This window comes from Euwallacea similis, chromosome 32, assembly GCF_039881205.1.
Source record: "Euwallacea similis isolate ESF13 chromosome 32, ESF131.1, whole genome shotgun sequence".
Taxonomy (NCBI): domain Eukaryota; kingdom Metazoa; phylum Arthropoda; class Insecta; order Coleoptera; family Curculionidae; genus Euwallacea; species Euwallacea similis.
In genome coordinates this window covers 1,808,599-1,822,419 of record NC_089640.1, presented here as the reverse complement: position 1 = coordinate 1,822,419, position 13,821 = coordinate 1,808,599, and the positions used below count along the sequence as shown (strand labels likewise).

The 13,821-nt window shown below is 34.2% G+C and overlaps 3 protein-coding genes across 5 annotated transcripts; 1 reads left to right on the top strand and 2 right to left on the bottom strand.

Annotated features, from left to right (window-relative positions):
• The first annotated feature begins 3,547 nt into the window (after positions 1 to 3,547).
• On the top strand, positions 3,548 to 9,371 carry LOC136418036 (probable 3',5'-cyclic phosphodiesterase pde-5). Of its 3 annotated transcripts, none has more exons than XM_066403938.1 (16): positions 3,550 to 3,998; positions 4,058 to 4,118; positions 4,167 to 4,263; positions 5,808 to 5,897; positions 5,955 to 6,123; positions 6,183 to 6,323; positions 6,373 to 6,577; positions 6,628 to 6,854; positions 6,907 to 7,025; positions 7,099 to 7,317; positions 7,548 to 7,762; positions 7,813 to 8,012; positions 8,062 to 8,188; positions 8,322 to 8,480; positions 8,627 to 8,922; positions 8,979 to 9,371. In XM_066403938.1, exons 1-16 carry the CDS (start codon positions 3,982 to 3,984, stop codon positions 9,205 to 9,207), a joined length of 2,571 nt encoding a protein of 856 aa, XP_066260035.1. In that variant the 5' UTR covers positions 3,550 to 3,981; the 3' UTR covers positions 9,208 to 9,371. The 3 variants fall into 3 exon arrangements, with proteins under 3 accessions (XP_066260037.1, XP_066260035.1, XP_066260036.1); XM_066403939.1 differs by having other exon boundaries at positions 3,550 to 4,002; XM_066403940.1 differs by lacking the exon at positions 8,979 to 9,371 and having other exon boundaries at positions 3,548 to 3,998; positions 8,566 to 8,752.
• A 777-nt stretch (positions 9,372 to 10,148) lies between these two features.
• On the bottom strand, positions 10,149 to 11,843 carry ImpE3 (Ecdysone-inducible gene E3). Its single transcript, XM_066403886.1, has 6 exons — positions 11,423 to 11,843; positions 11,225 to 11,369; positions 11,057 to 11,158; positions 10,812 to 11,004; positions 10,555 to 10,756; positions 10,149 to 10,477 (listed from the first exon to the last, which is right to left on the bottom strand). Exons 1-6 carry the CDS (start codon positions 11,465 to 11,467, stop codon positions 10,259 to 10,261), a joined length of 906 nt encoding a protein of 301 aa, XP_066259983.1. The 5' UTR covers positions 11,468 to 11,843; the 3' UTR covers positions 10,149 to 10,258.
• Positions 11,844 to 12,139: 296 nt separating this feature from the next.
• On the bottom strand, positions 12,140 to 13,230 carry LOC136418007 (uncharacterized). Its single transcript, XM_066403896.1, has 3 exons — positions 13,085 to 13,230; positions 12,767 to 13,024; positions 12,140 to 12,714 (listed from the first exon to the last, which is right to left on the bottom strand). The coding sequence occupies exons 1-3, from the start codon at positions 13,127 to 13,129 to the stop codon at positions 12,268 to 12,270; spliced, it is 750 nt and encodes a 249-aa protein (XP_066259993.1). The 5' UTR covers positions 13,130 to 13,230; the 3' UTR covers positions 12,140 to 12,267.
• Between the last annotated feature and the right edge of the window lie 591 nt (positions 13,231 to 13,821).

Sequence of the window (13,821 nt, the reverse complement as noted above, 5' to 3'; positions counted from 1 at the left end):
AGTTTATAGCTGCTGACGACCATTTTTTGATTTATTTTCAAAGTTCCTTTTTATTCACGGAAAATTTGTTCCCCTAGAGCATAATTCATACAGAGTGTAAGAACGCAATTATTTTTAAGGACAATATTTCATTTCTTCATTTGCGGAACAAAAATGTCGCTCAATCTCCCTAGGGAGTAAAATTTACTATCCTTCCTTAGGGAGAAAGATTCAATTCGCTTATGAAAATTCAGTTGTTACTCCTTTAATTGCCACGTGGAAAAACTGGAAAAGGCACTTTTGCATTGTATTTTTTTTTTGGTCTTAAAAAAACTTGTTTAAGCTTTGTAAGTGCATATCAACATTTCACATGCCATTCATCTGCAATATAATAAGATACTGAAGGAATTTTTGTACACATACACATACTTCTGATAATTTCAGTTTAGGTTCTCATAATGACCCATTTTAGTCACTAGTGATATTACATAAGGGTAAAATTATACAAAAAAAAAGAGAATAATTAAATGCTCTTCAAAAATAATTACATTCTTCTCTTATGTATCAAATTTGTCAATAGTTTTACACATTTTTTAAACGGTTCAGAAAATTTTGCCTTTTTATAGTGTTATCTCAATTGGTGTCTACAAAAAAAAACGAAAACTGAGTGAAAATGACTTCTTTTACTTCCTACTTCACATTTCACAAATAAATACATATATATATATATATATATATATATATATATATATAGAATGAAATGAATTCGTTCAGGTTGTGTATAATATATGGTTTTTTACGTCTGCTCATCATTATCTGATTTCTTGAGAAAGGCATAAATGAACAAAGGTTCCAATAAAAATAATTCAAAAATGGTCATATCTGCAGTGGTCTACGCTACATACAATTTCAAAATTTAATCAAGAAACCTCAATTTGATGTACTTCATTTTTCAAAGCAAAAATTCATCATCGAAATTTACAAGAATTATTTTTAGAATTCTGGAATTGCTTTGTAGAGAAAAAACGGTGCTTGAGCGTTCTCTTTTCTCTCTCTCTTCTCACATCACTTTCCAAGAAACACCTAGTTTAGTATGATCCAAATAGTATATCCGGCACTCAAACCTAAAGCAAGTAGATCGAAAAATTGCTCTCAAACTAAACTCTCACTTAATTACTGTGTGTACCATCTTCAAGCCTTCCATATACCCACAAAATCGTATCTTAAAACATCTTAATAACTCTATACCGATGTTGGTACAGCTGTATATACATTTTTAACGTTCAATACCTACATGCTTATCTAATGCAAATACGCAAACCACATATGTCGCATGCACACTACTTGGATTTTTTATTCAAATTAGCTCTGAACTTATGTAAATGACGAAGCGGTGTAAGGACTTTAATACCCTTCCACCTGGTAGATTAGAAGAAGAGAAGTTTCCACACATATCCTACATAGCAATAAATTTCAAAACAATAACGTGATGGCCTTACATTCCATCCTCTCTTCCATTCATTAGTTGGCAATTTCACAAAAATAGAGCTTAGTCTTTGTCCCAGGACCGTAGGACAATAACAATATATCTGACTTTTACTGTCCGCTTACGCTTGGACAACTTACTAACTAAAGGCCATTAATCACTTGGGTGGTAAAGCTTTGATGCAGCTCTTATAAATCTTTTCTAAAACAGGTGTGAATTGCTTGTAATTGGCTCTTCAATAGGTATATTTTATACTGTTTGCCTGAGATAATTTTAGAGAAAAGAATAGAAAGCGCAATGTTGTCATGCCACAATACCGAACAAAGCGATCGATTTTCCATCCTCAAGCTTTAAATTTATCATTTGAATCCATTTTCCAGGGACTCCATTCAAAACGCCTATCCTGGAAAACGTATTTCCTGATTTATTTTTAATTGACAGACCGAGACGGGTTTTTCCTACGCCTTTCTTCGCTCTCATGTGCTCGCTATGTCGACGTTGCCTGATTGTCGCAAAATTTCTATTCAGATCAAAATTCGGCAAATATTGTAACTTCGTATAAAAAAATGTTTCAATGGTACCCTTCTTCCACGAGAAATTTACCTACACCCACCAGCGTTATAACCACTAAAATTCAAGGATATTGATGTTAGGAAAGAAAAAACACCACAAAGGAAGATGACATCTAATGTAATTAAATAAAACAGAAAAGATGTGTAATATAAGATTGATTTGGCATCACGCACTCCAAATAGCAGATTAGCTCTAGACAATAATTGACTTACAGAGAGTGAAATCTCGATTCTGATAACTGTGATAAACAATAATAATTAAATTGTATTCGATATCTTCACAGGTTTCATACACAATGCAACTCGAATCCAGAATTATTTTCGTGAGGAGGCACCTTAAAGGAGCTCATCTAAGCAATATCTCCTACCTATATTACCTATAAGTAGTATTATTATTTATATAACTTCCACTTTTATATCTCAAGACAATAAATACTTTTCGCACATTCTAGCATCCTTTTTATATTTCCCATACCTTCTTATGAACTCCATGCATGATTAAGCCTTCACTCGGAACTAAGCTAACTTGTGCTTTGCTACCTATGCTAAAGGATTCAATAGGGAAGCTCTGAAGTTAAATCAAAAAGTTGTTCTTATCTATCAAAATAAACGTTTGCTAGAAAAAAATTAAGTTACCAAACGAAAACCACATAGGACAGAAAAGTTTTTATTGATCCACCCTGTATGGAAATAGCAGCACATACCTTGCAACATTATTGTAGGTTTCATCTTAAAAACTGAATAGTACACTTTATGTATACCTACTATAATCACCGTTTACTGATGTAATTCTATGATCAAAATTCTTATAATAATGAAACTTTACATGGAAATTCTCAAATTCCTGACACATTGGTGAATACATGTTTTTGCTTTGCCATGTTATTAATTAAAGGTTTAAAAAAACAAACAGATATATGAAAATTAAGATTTATCATATAATTTTTAGAATAAATGATTTAAACATATATTTGAATAATTTGTATTATCAAATATTACATTAAAATGCCTAATTGTGTCACCAAAATGAAGTAAGATTTGATGTGCTGAAGATAATGATAAATATTTAATGACCTATCCCGAGCTATTTTCAAAATTTCTTACGTCGTTCTCACACAAACCGTTAATAACTCTATGAGAATGTTTAATTTGGTATTTTCTCCAAGATTGGCGTCATATCAAAACCAGGAACTCTTGTGTGAGGCAACTTCAGGGACACCCTGTATAAACATAGTTCGCCATTTCTTTTGATCATTTCTGTTTAATAATTCCTATTTTTATCTTTAGCGTTTTTTGAAAACTTTCGTTACAGTGCGATTTAAATACACAAAAAGCAGGAATTTTGGAAATTGTTTCGGGAAGATTCAAGAATTCATGTAGATTTCATGTAGACAAATGTACCTCGTACAGGTCAAAATTAATGCTTTTACAGTCATACACTAAATCTGCTTAAAGTGCGTTCTTTTTATATATGTGTAGAGTAGCCTCTATTATATTTAATTTCCGGCTAATAAATAATTATGGTTCTGGTGAATACGGCTAAGATACGTATGTCCTTCAGGATTTCATTCCACTTATTATCCCTCATTAGAGAAAACAGCAAATAATAATTAAAACCCAAACTATAATTATAACGTCCTTTCCACTCTAGTTCCCAAACGAGTTTCGTTTTCATACAAACAGATCCAATTAACCCAAAATATAGCGTGATATCCAAGCATCTGAATTTGGAATCGACTAGTTATCCCTGCACGCTATTTCATATTTCGAGTGAATAAAATTACAGAAACCGTTTAGTTCTTTTGTAATAACAGTGAAACTTGACCAGCAGCAATGCAAACAGCATTTTATCCTCATTTCCCATGAACATGCCGTGCCTTCAAATAATATTGTCATTAGTTTAGTGGTCACGAAGAGAAACGTTAGTTCTTTGGACCTCTTCCGATGAACGATAAATGCAAGTTTGTATTTGAGTAGGAGGAACACTTTTATGACTTCGAGTAAAAAGGATAATTTGCAGGTGTCAGATGGAGGATTCAAGCGAAAATTGTTCGTCTTTAAGACCTGATAAGCAGTATAAGGTATTTTTGTAGAATTTCGTTTCAAAGAAAATAAATTTTGTTCTGTAGGTACAAATTGTGGTAACACAGGTAGATGGCTGCGATGGGAGTGCTGAAATTCGAATCATGGGCGGAACTCCCAGTAGAAAAACCAGTTCGACACCAAGTAAGTTCCTTGATGTTTCTTTTAGTTTTGATCCAGTTTCAAATCTGATCAAAAATTTGAAGACACCACTGAGAACGCCGAGGAACGTTTTGGATGTCAATAGTTCAAAGAATAAATTGACTGAATAAAATGTAAAACACTTATGTTTATCAGAAAAGTTTTCAGTTGGAGAATATTCGATAACTGAATCTCGAAGAACTGGTTACTACCAGGGATGAAGCTCCTCGTAACTTATCGGTTAGTGATTCGCTCGAAAAACAATAATTAGGTAAACCTGCTAACATCGCTATCTCCCGATTATTCAAATACCGATACCGAAAGGCATAGAGCAAATAATAGATAATATTATTACCCTATTCGGGAATATAATAAACTGATTTTGTTCCTATTCGAATCAATATAGCGTGCGTATCATTGTTTGTAAAAGGCTTAAAGCAAATAGGCTTTTCAGTACGCAACTCGTGCAATTTTCTAATTTATCTCTAAACCGAACCTGTAGGACACTGTTTAGTTTGCGGTTGTTCCTGGCATGTGCCAAAAGCTGCGTCGGGACGTTCCGGACGCCCTTTGACATGTGGGGTTGTCTTTCGCGCACCGCCTGTACAATTTGCAGAGTTAAAAAAAGAGATTGGGAAGGTAAACTAGTTAAAAGTTTCATTATTCTGTAGTTTATGATGAAACATTTTTTTTCATCATTTTAAAGTCGGCGGTAGTGCCTTTAATATCAGCTGAAAGCAAAAATCCGCATTTTTGATCGGATTAATCACCGTCAAAGAAGCTTTAAAAGGGCCTTTAAATATTACGTGCCTAAGCTTTTCCTTTTTTGGCATTTGTGCTTAAGCTCGCATTAGGGCAACAATTTCTTGCTTGTATAATGTTGTATATTAACCGTAAAATGCTAATATTTACGAGCGTACACTAATCATTATATTAATAGGGAGATAAACTTTGATAATGGTGAGGAGTAATACATATATCGCGTAGACTGGTTGTAGTTAATGAAAAATGGGTTAATTAAAATAAAAATGGTTCTTGTCGGAAGTTCAAATCAGCCAGATGAAGTTCGTTTCACTATGGAACATTAAAAAATCAAAACTTCTAGGTATGTACTTAGTTCTTCTAGTTCCAGTTACATACTGTTCTTAATCATTTTCCATCGTAACAATTCTCCTTCTATCATGTTTTCTTCATATATTGTCTAATATTTCTTATTCTTCTTGATTTCATACTATCTATAAGATTTTTCGTAAAGCGTGATTGATTTTTTACACATTACGTTAGATGCTAGAATTTGGGTGAATTTGCATTATAATGGCAGTCAATGATAAATTGGTCGTTTTTAACAGAGAGAAACACCAAAATATTCCGATGCGTAGACAGAAACACAAATCTGCATTTCTCTGTGAAATATGACCATTTCGGTATGGGAACATGATATCGTTTTAATCGTCGATCGCTTTAAAGAAAATATAATTGTCTTTAATTAAATTCCTTTTTTTTGATAGTACGTAAGTTGAACACTTCACATCAAAGTTTGTCTTTAGATTCAACTCAACTGGACCCTACACTCCAAAACCACTCCTTCCATCCCAACAGCAGCAACAGTTCTATGAATATTCCTAGAATGATATCAGGTATTGCGTGTTTATTCCCTTTATCAACTATTGGTAATATTGGCTCCAAAACTTTAGAAGAAGAAGTCTCCACTTATCTTTCCACTCATCCAGAGTTTTTGGAAAGGTATCTTATAACCGAGGTGGACATTGAGAAATTAGAACGTTGGATAATCCGCAAATCTCAGCAACTTAAGAAAAGGCCAGAGTTTTCCGCGGCCAAAAGCAGAAAAACCAGCCTATCTAGGTGGCGATTATAGTTAATTATCATTCAGTATTTTTTATAGGGTAATAAAACATTTTTAGATGGAAATTCTGTGTGCACGCAGACAAGCGTCAAATGTTGCAAGAGCTCACCCAAAACCTCCAACTAAAGCCTACCAAAGATCAAGTTTTGTGGGAATTGTCCAATTGTATATCGTCTGCTGTTAATGCTGACGGTTTTAGGTATAAAATAACATCTTCAAATTATCTATTTATTCATCATTATCCATAGATTGTACACAATTGAAACGCCTTCAAAATCAGAAGAATTGGAGTTGTACATCGTCCTAAATTCGCATTCTGAGAATAATTCTCTTAGGGTGCAAAGAATCAAAAGCGGAATCGTAATACCGGCATATGTGGCTAAAATGCAGATACCAGTACGGCTTTCTAAGGGTGAAGAGGATCCTAGGTTTCCAAAAGAAATATTTAGCGAAGTAATATTCACTTCAATTATTTTGCATATATGTATGAAGAGTCTTCATAGGGCGAGATTGCTCACATCCAATGCCAGCCAGTGATTCAACCTAATGGGGAATTGGTGGCCGTTTTGGAATTGTGGCGAAAAAGCAGTGGAGGACAATTTTATGAGGAGGATGAAGAAATTGCTTCAAGTTATCTCGTTTGGGGGGGTATTGCCCTTCACTACGCTCATCTCTATTTGTCGATGAACCAGCAGAGACAGTTAAATGATTTCTTACTGGCAGTGGTCAAGTAAATCTAAAAACATTTTTCTAGATATTTTATTTTTAATTAAACTTGCCAGGTCAATATTTCAAGATATGGTCAGTATGGATATGTTGGTGATGAAAATCATGAACTTTGCTCAGAGATTGGTGAATGCAGATAGAGCTTCATTGTTCTTGGTTGACAATAAAAACAAAGGTATTCTCTAATTAAGCTTATCAACAGCTCAATACTTCAGCTCGAAGCATAACAAGATTTTCTTCAATTTTAGAGTTATATGCCACGATTTTTGATATTGGAATTGATGAGTGCCCAACTAATTTTTACTCAGGAGAGGGGGATGATTTGTTGAAGGTGCACACGTCAAAAGAAATTAGATTTCCCTTAGGGACTGGCATTGCAGGACAAGTTGCTGTGACTGGGGAGATTTTGAACATCAAAGATGCATATGCTGATGAAAGATTTAACAGAACAGTGGATCAATTAACAGGTAAAAGAGAGAACGCTAAGAAATTAAAGTTTAACCTTAAAAGGTTTAAGTGCTAGTTTAGATGCCTGAGAAGGAAGAACGTCACGGCAAAGTAGCAGTACTGCAATAACCATTAAGGATTCCTGGGAATATGCCATGTTGAGCTTTAAATTCCAATTTTAAACCTTCTTTGTAATTTGCACTTGCTAACATTACAATTATTTTTAAAATATTTTTAATCTAAATTAAAGGTTATACCACTAAAACCATCCTCTGCATGCCAATTTACATAAGAGGCAACATCATAGGAGTAGTCCAAATGGTCAATAAACAATCGGGATTTTTCACCAAAGACGACGAAAATGCATTTGAAACTTTCGCCATTTATTGCGGGTTGGCTTTGCATCATGCAAAATTGTACGATAAAATCAAGAAGAGTGAACAGAAGTACAAAGTCGCTCTAGATGTATGTTAATTCTTGTCAAGTTTTCAGAAAAATAACTTTTGGAAATCCAGGTTTTGAGTTATCACAATACGTGCAAAGAAGACGAGTTTAAGGCAGCTTTAGGAGATGGTATTCCGGAACACCTTCCCGGAGTGGATGACTATTACTTCAATCCTTTTCAGATTGAAGACCTGGAAAAAGCCAGATATTCGATTTATATGTTTGTGGATCTTTTCGGAAGTGCCAGATTTGAAGTTAATAGTTTGATCAGGTAGGAAAACGTAGTTTAAGAAGCTAATCTTGAAAAATTCTAATTTTAGGTTTGTTTTAACCGTAAGAAAAAACTACCGAAGAGTACCGTACCATAATTGGACTCACGGTTTCTCGGTAGCCAATAGTATGTATTGCATACTGAAGAGATCCGAAGGATGTTTTAAAACGAATGAGGTAAGTAAATCTTAAAATAGATCACGGTCATAATATGAATTTTCATCAAAAAAATCATATTTCCAAATTTTAAATTAGAGGAGAATGGATTCGAAAGAGCAAATTGTCTTTTTCCACAATTAATTTTCTTCAGAGTTTGGCTTTGCTAACGGGCGCCCTATGCCATGACCTGGATCATCGTGGCAAAAACAACAAATTCATGTTAGATACTGAATCACCTCTCGCAGCAATCTATTCAACATCGACGATGGAACATCATCATTTTAATCAAACTGTAACCATATTGCAACAGGTAAATAAACAATATTTCCCCTGCAACAGAGCTGCTTTAATGTTAAGATAAATGAACTCCCTTTTAATTCTGGCATATATTCCAGATGTTCCGATTAATTAATACACTTACAAATAGCATAAAATATCCGATTTTGTTCTTTTAAGGAGGGGCACAACATTTTCAATAAGCTCTCAAATAATGATTACAAACAAGTACTGGGCCTGCTCAAGCATTGCATTCTGGCAACAGATTTGGCAATGTTTTTCCCGAATAAAGCCAAACTGATAAAAATCGTGGAAGAAGGTAGTTTTTCATGGAGCAATAATGAGCATAGAATGCTGTTACAGGCTATTACCATGACTGGTAGTGATTTAAGTGCCAGTGCGAAGCCGTGGGAAATTCAAGTGGAAACTGTGAGAGTTATTTTTGAGGAGTTTTACCAACAAGGAGACGCAGAAAAGTTAGTCGTACGTGGGTTTTTATGGAAATTTAGAATTTGGTTGAATTTGGTTTTAGAAAAAATGGTAGACACCCCATTCCAATGATGGATAGAGATCAACCTGACGAACAACCGTCGAGTCAAGTAGGATTTCTAAAAGGAATTTGCCTGCCTTGCTATAATCTTTTGAACCAATTCATCCCGGATTGTCAGCCTTTGCTGGATATGTGCCAGAATAACCTAGAACACTGGCAAAAGATTGATGATGAGATCAAAGAGAAGAAAAGTCAAGAAACTCCCAGTTAGTTCTGGAAAATATGAGAACTTTTTAAGAAAAAAGTACAAATATGAAAGGTACTTTTTCCACTACTGATTTTAAAAGGCACAATTATTGGGTATGTGGAACAGGCCAATAATATATTTATGCATCATTATTTACTATCGAATGAATCCGTTACAATGTCGTCATCATCTTCATCATTGCTAGTTTATTTGGTGCTTGCCATGGAAATGAATGTTAAATGAAATGTCACCATTCACGTTAAGAAATGTTGCCTTTTTGTAGTTCGGATTACATTTATGCTTATTTTAGTTATGTTCATTCTCATTTCATAAAATCTAGATAAATCTAGTAGTGAAATAAATTGTATATACCCTGCCGTTGTGAAATACATACAAATTTCACGTCTTAGATCGAATTCTTCAAAATTGAAACTTGATTGTTTGAGTCATAATAAGGTAATTCACAACCTTGGTGTATAATATGCATGTATGTATGTCCTATTAAATTAGGATCTACGAATATTTTTAGTGAAGAGGAATAAACTAGATGTAGTGGCCTACATTTATTTCTCTATATACTTCCCTTTTTCAGACCATATAGAACACAGTGTAGAATATTAAACCAAATGCCTACTTAATAAAAGATATATGTACTATATGCTGCTACTGTTTCGACTTTCTTAAGCACACCTTCTTGCCTTCCTTACATCCTTGCTTCATGATAATGAAACGATAATTCTTAAGCTTATTTTGTTATCAAGTATGTTCCTAAGCTTGACTTCATCTCAGCTAGCGTAGATAACGATTTATTATAGAAGGGCGAGCCAGTGGAAACTCTATAGGAAATGATCCAGGTATGTTATGAAATTAATTGGTGTTGGAAGAAAAATGTTTGATTAAGCTGTTCAATTAAAACTAACATCGTCCCTTTTATTCTGTATTTATTTATTTTTTTATTTCCTCCTTACTGATTAATTCCAACAAAACCTGAAATGTTAAACTATAACTACCTACAACTGATAAAATTTTAAACAATAATTAATATTGTTATTGCTGTTGCTCCTCAAAGTGAATTCTATAAAGTGAATACTAATGGAGGAATATCCTTCAAAGCTGTGTTTATATAACTGTCTTCATCATCAAGATCAACAATCAAAGTTTCGATTTTCTTAAGTACATCTGTCTTCTTTATTTCTTTGCTTTCGATTACCTTATTTAGTATAGACCTGAGTTGATAGCTGGAGGTGAACTCTGAGAAGTTTGATAGGCTTGTTACTACGTCGCTTGTGTACCCCTGAAACATTAATATTATTAAATTCTAATTGAAAAATATGTCTAATCTGTTTCTCAAAACGATGATAAGTTACTTACGGAAAATCGATTTAACATCAACCTCTTGGCCTCTTTATTAAGCAAATCATATAAGGACAACAACGTGACGTAAGCCTTAGTAGGAGGCACTTTCTTCTGTCTTAAAACTTGAAAATTGCGGGATGAATCCATATCCTCAAAATATTTGGACAGTTCTAGCACCCTATTCTCATCATCATTAACATTAAAGTCTAGATCAACCCTAAAATCCAAATTCAAAACGAAACGATCGCTAAAATATTTAGGGATGAACTCACTTGTTTGCCAATCTCAAGAAGTCTACAAAACTCTTTCCTAAATATTTATCAGCCTGGTTAAAAACGTCCTCAATGTCTTGCAGCTGCTTTCCTTGCTCTCGATTCTCTTTAGGGATAAAGGCGTTGTATCTGTCAAAGTAGTTTAGGCCACTGGGCTGTTGTTGAGCTTCTACATATCTGCTATCTGAGTTATCTGTAAAGTTATTTGTGTCCCGATATTCACATATTTTTGGAAATTTTAAAACCTTTAGAATAGTATTCCATAGGCCCTGGGGCCGCTGCGGGAGCAAACACTGCGGGATTATGAAAGGGAGTCGGCCTCACTGTTGTTGTTGTACTGGCAGTGCCTTAAATAATCATAATGATCAGTGAAACATTGATAATTGAATCAAATATGAAAGTAGTGACTTTACTTTGAGCTGGTTTTATCACATACTTCATGAGCTCAGTATCATGAGCGATAACCTGCATCGCTGCAGGAATGTAGGAACTGGATAATTTGGGGGCTTTTTCAAAACTCGGAAGGCCTCTAAGGATATTGCTTTCCCCCAAACACAGCTAAAATTATTCTAAATTAGAACTTTAAACACCAAATTTGAAAAAAACTGTACCTGAACTATACAGCTGACACAAAGCAGCCTTAAAACAGAATTCATGATGGTTAGAAAAACAATCACATATATCACAGCACTTTTGCCACACCAATTTACATTTCTGGCTCGGCAGTAAAACTGTACCGGTATTGTTCACTAAAGTCTAAATTTACATTTGTTGGGAGAACCAGAACCAGATTCGCCGAGGTGGTACCATTAAAAAAAACATCAACGTCTTCGCGGAGTATCGATGGTTTTGACGCGCAGATTCGAAAAGTGGTTCTTAATATCTCGACGAGGTTCCAAACCCGTTCGGATTATTTGTTTTATTGTCGGGTACAACGAATTGTTTATTAGACCTGAATTTAATTTATTTTTAACTTTGTCATAATTATTTTTTTCTTGAGGTGAATCAGATGGCAATGACACGATTGCGGCACTTGGAACTGAAACACTTGAGTAGAATCACGCAGCGTGAAAGAATTAATTTTGTACTTTCAATGAAGGAAGAGCGAAGAAGGAAGAAATAGGTCGTGACATTAGCTTTAGATCTTTGGCGTGATCTGCATAATGCTACTTATACAGTAAACTGTGTCAAGTACCGGTATTAAGTGCACTCGGTGAAGAGCAAATATTTCGGCAATTAGTTATTTGTATATTTTTCAACATTCCGATTCAGGATAGCTTGAATGAAGAGAAATTGGATACATTAATCTCTTCTCTATACCTCAACTAATTAAAGAATTATTCTATGATGAAGATCTACGATTTGTTCGTATATTTCTAGATCACTATGCTCATAATTTATTCACAAAAATCACAGTTCTCGATAAATAAATACAATAACTAATCATGCAATAAATCTAAAGACCTTCGGAGGTGCTTATAGTAACCGGACTTTGACCGCCAGCTGCAATCTGGGCTACTGCCCCATAGGTAAGCCCTACAATAGACCCCAAAAGTTCTACAAAGAAAATTCCTAGAGATTCTAATCGACTTGGTTCTTGCTCCTTTAATTTCTCATTCTTTTTATTAGTGACAAGTTTGTCATTAATTTGCTCAATTTCCAAATCCATTTCTACTGGGGGTTCAGTTCCTATTTTCAAAGATTTCTTTGGGGTTGCGGGAATTTGTTGAATATGTTCTAGAATTGTAATATTGACACTACTAGTTGGCACTGGTTTAGTATCATTTTTAGTGCTTGTAGTGTTTGTGTTTTCTTCCATAAATCCATCATTTTTTACAGGAATATTATGGTAGGCGTTTTTGATTTGTGCGATCAGTCGTAACTTTGTTAGAATTTTGCCAATCTAAAAATAATAAGAATTTTAACTCCGAGGAAAGAAAATTGGAAAACATTACCTTTTTATGCAATAAATTCGGAGATGCCTCATTGTCATTTTCGCCATTTGGCTCTTCATCATTCTCTTCAGGAAATGAACCTATATCATCTTTCTCTTCTTGAAGCTGGGTAACCTTAGCAGTTTTTCTTCTGAAGTCGGTTATATAGGATGCTGTAGTAGTTGGAGCTGAAGCTGAAGCTGAGGCTGAACCAGCCAAGTCGAAGAGAGCACGTGGAGCGGTATAGACCCATGAGAGGGCCACCGTAGAAAAAGAGAGCTTAAATTAGTAAAAAACCCGATGTTAACAAACTTTAATGAATTATATTTATCTACTTACATAAAGTAGGAAGAAGAACGTAATAATCCCCTTAATGGCAAGCATTTTTTAGATTGAAAGCTGTTGAAGCTCCCATTCGACACCACGAAGAACTTGAGATAAATGGTTTGGAATACGAAGCCGAATGAAAAACTTACACGCAATAAACAATAATATATTCTTAGCCATGGTTTAAATACGCTCCCTACTTGGGGTTAGTTGCGCAATGTCCATGTGTGACATCAAGCTCTGAATAAAACGATGGTAGTTAAACTGCAACCTATTTTTTTTTCTATTCGTTAGTCATTAGAGGGTCTTCTAGTATCAATTTTGTTTATTAAGATAAATTTTCGTCAAACGATCCCTCTTAGATCCCAATACACTTCTTCCTAAAATTTACCTTCCAAACTGATAAAAAAATTTAGATTCTACAATTGATTTGTCTAATATAAATTCTGCTTCAAAATTATCAAGTAATCAGCAATTACTAATCAAATATAATCACAATGACAACAGAACTAATCTTAAAATTGCTCAACACTTATTTGGTATTCAATTGGGTTAGTCCTACTTTTATTATTACCAACCAAATAGTAGTTCGTTTATTAAGTAAATTACCCGGTTCTACTTAAATCGTATCCATGATTGATGGTTGCAAATAATTATGATAATTTTGAATGGAATTTGAAAATTGACATCTCAGTCAATGTGCTGCTGCTGTATTTATTATTCGTTGTAATTGTGATGTTTATATGCCT

Excerpts from the sequence above, each read along its gene's own strand:
- LOC136418036 (XM_066403938.1), top strand. Across the intron at positions 4,264-5,807 it reads AAAAACCAGTTCGACACCAA|ATTCAACTCAACTGGACCCT; the intron begins GTAAGTTCCTTG and ends GTTTGTCTTTAG. Across the intron at positions 7,763-7,812 it reads AGTACAAAGTCGCTCTAGAT|GTTTTGAGTTATCACAATAC; the intron begins GTATGTTAATTC and ends TTGGAAATCCAG.
- ImpE3 (XM_066403886.1), bottom strand. The coding sequence starts at position 11,467 with ATGAATTCTGTTTTAAGGCTGCTTTGTGTCAGCTGTATAGTTCAG. Across the intron at positions 11,005-11,056 it reads TATGGAATACTATTCTAAAG|ATAACTCAGATAGCAGATAT; the intron begins GTTTTAAAATTT and ends ATAACTTTACAG. Across the intron at positions 10,478-10,554 it reads TGATGTTAAATCGATTTTCC|GGGTACACAAGCGACGTAGT; the intron begins GTAAGTAACTTA and ends TTAATGTTTCAG.
- LOC136418007 (XM_066403896.1), bottom strand. The coding sequence starts at position 13,129 with ATGCTTGCCATTAAGGGGATTATTACGTTCTTCTTCCTACTTTAT. Across the intron at positions 13,025-13,084 it reads CGTTCTTCTTCCTACTTTAT|CTCTCTTTTTCTACGGTGGC; the intron begins GTAAGTAGATAA and ends TACTAATTTAAG. Across the intron at positions 12,715-12,766 it reads CGAATTTATTGCATAAAAAG|ATTGGCAAAATTCTAACAAA; the intron begins GTAATGTTTTCC and ends TATTATTTTTAG.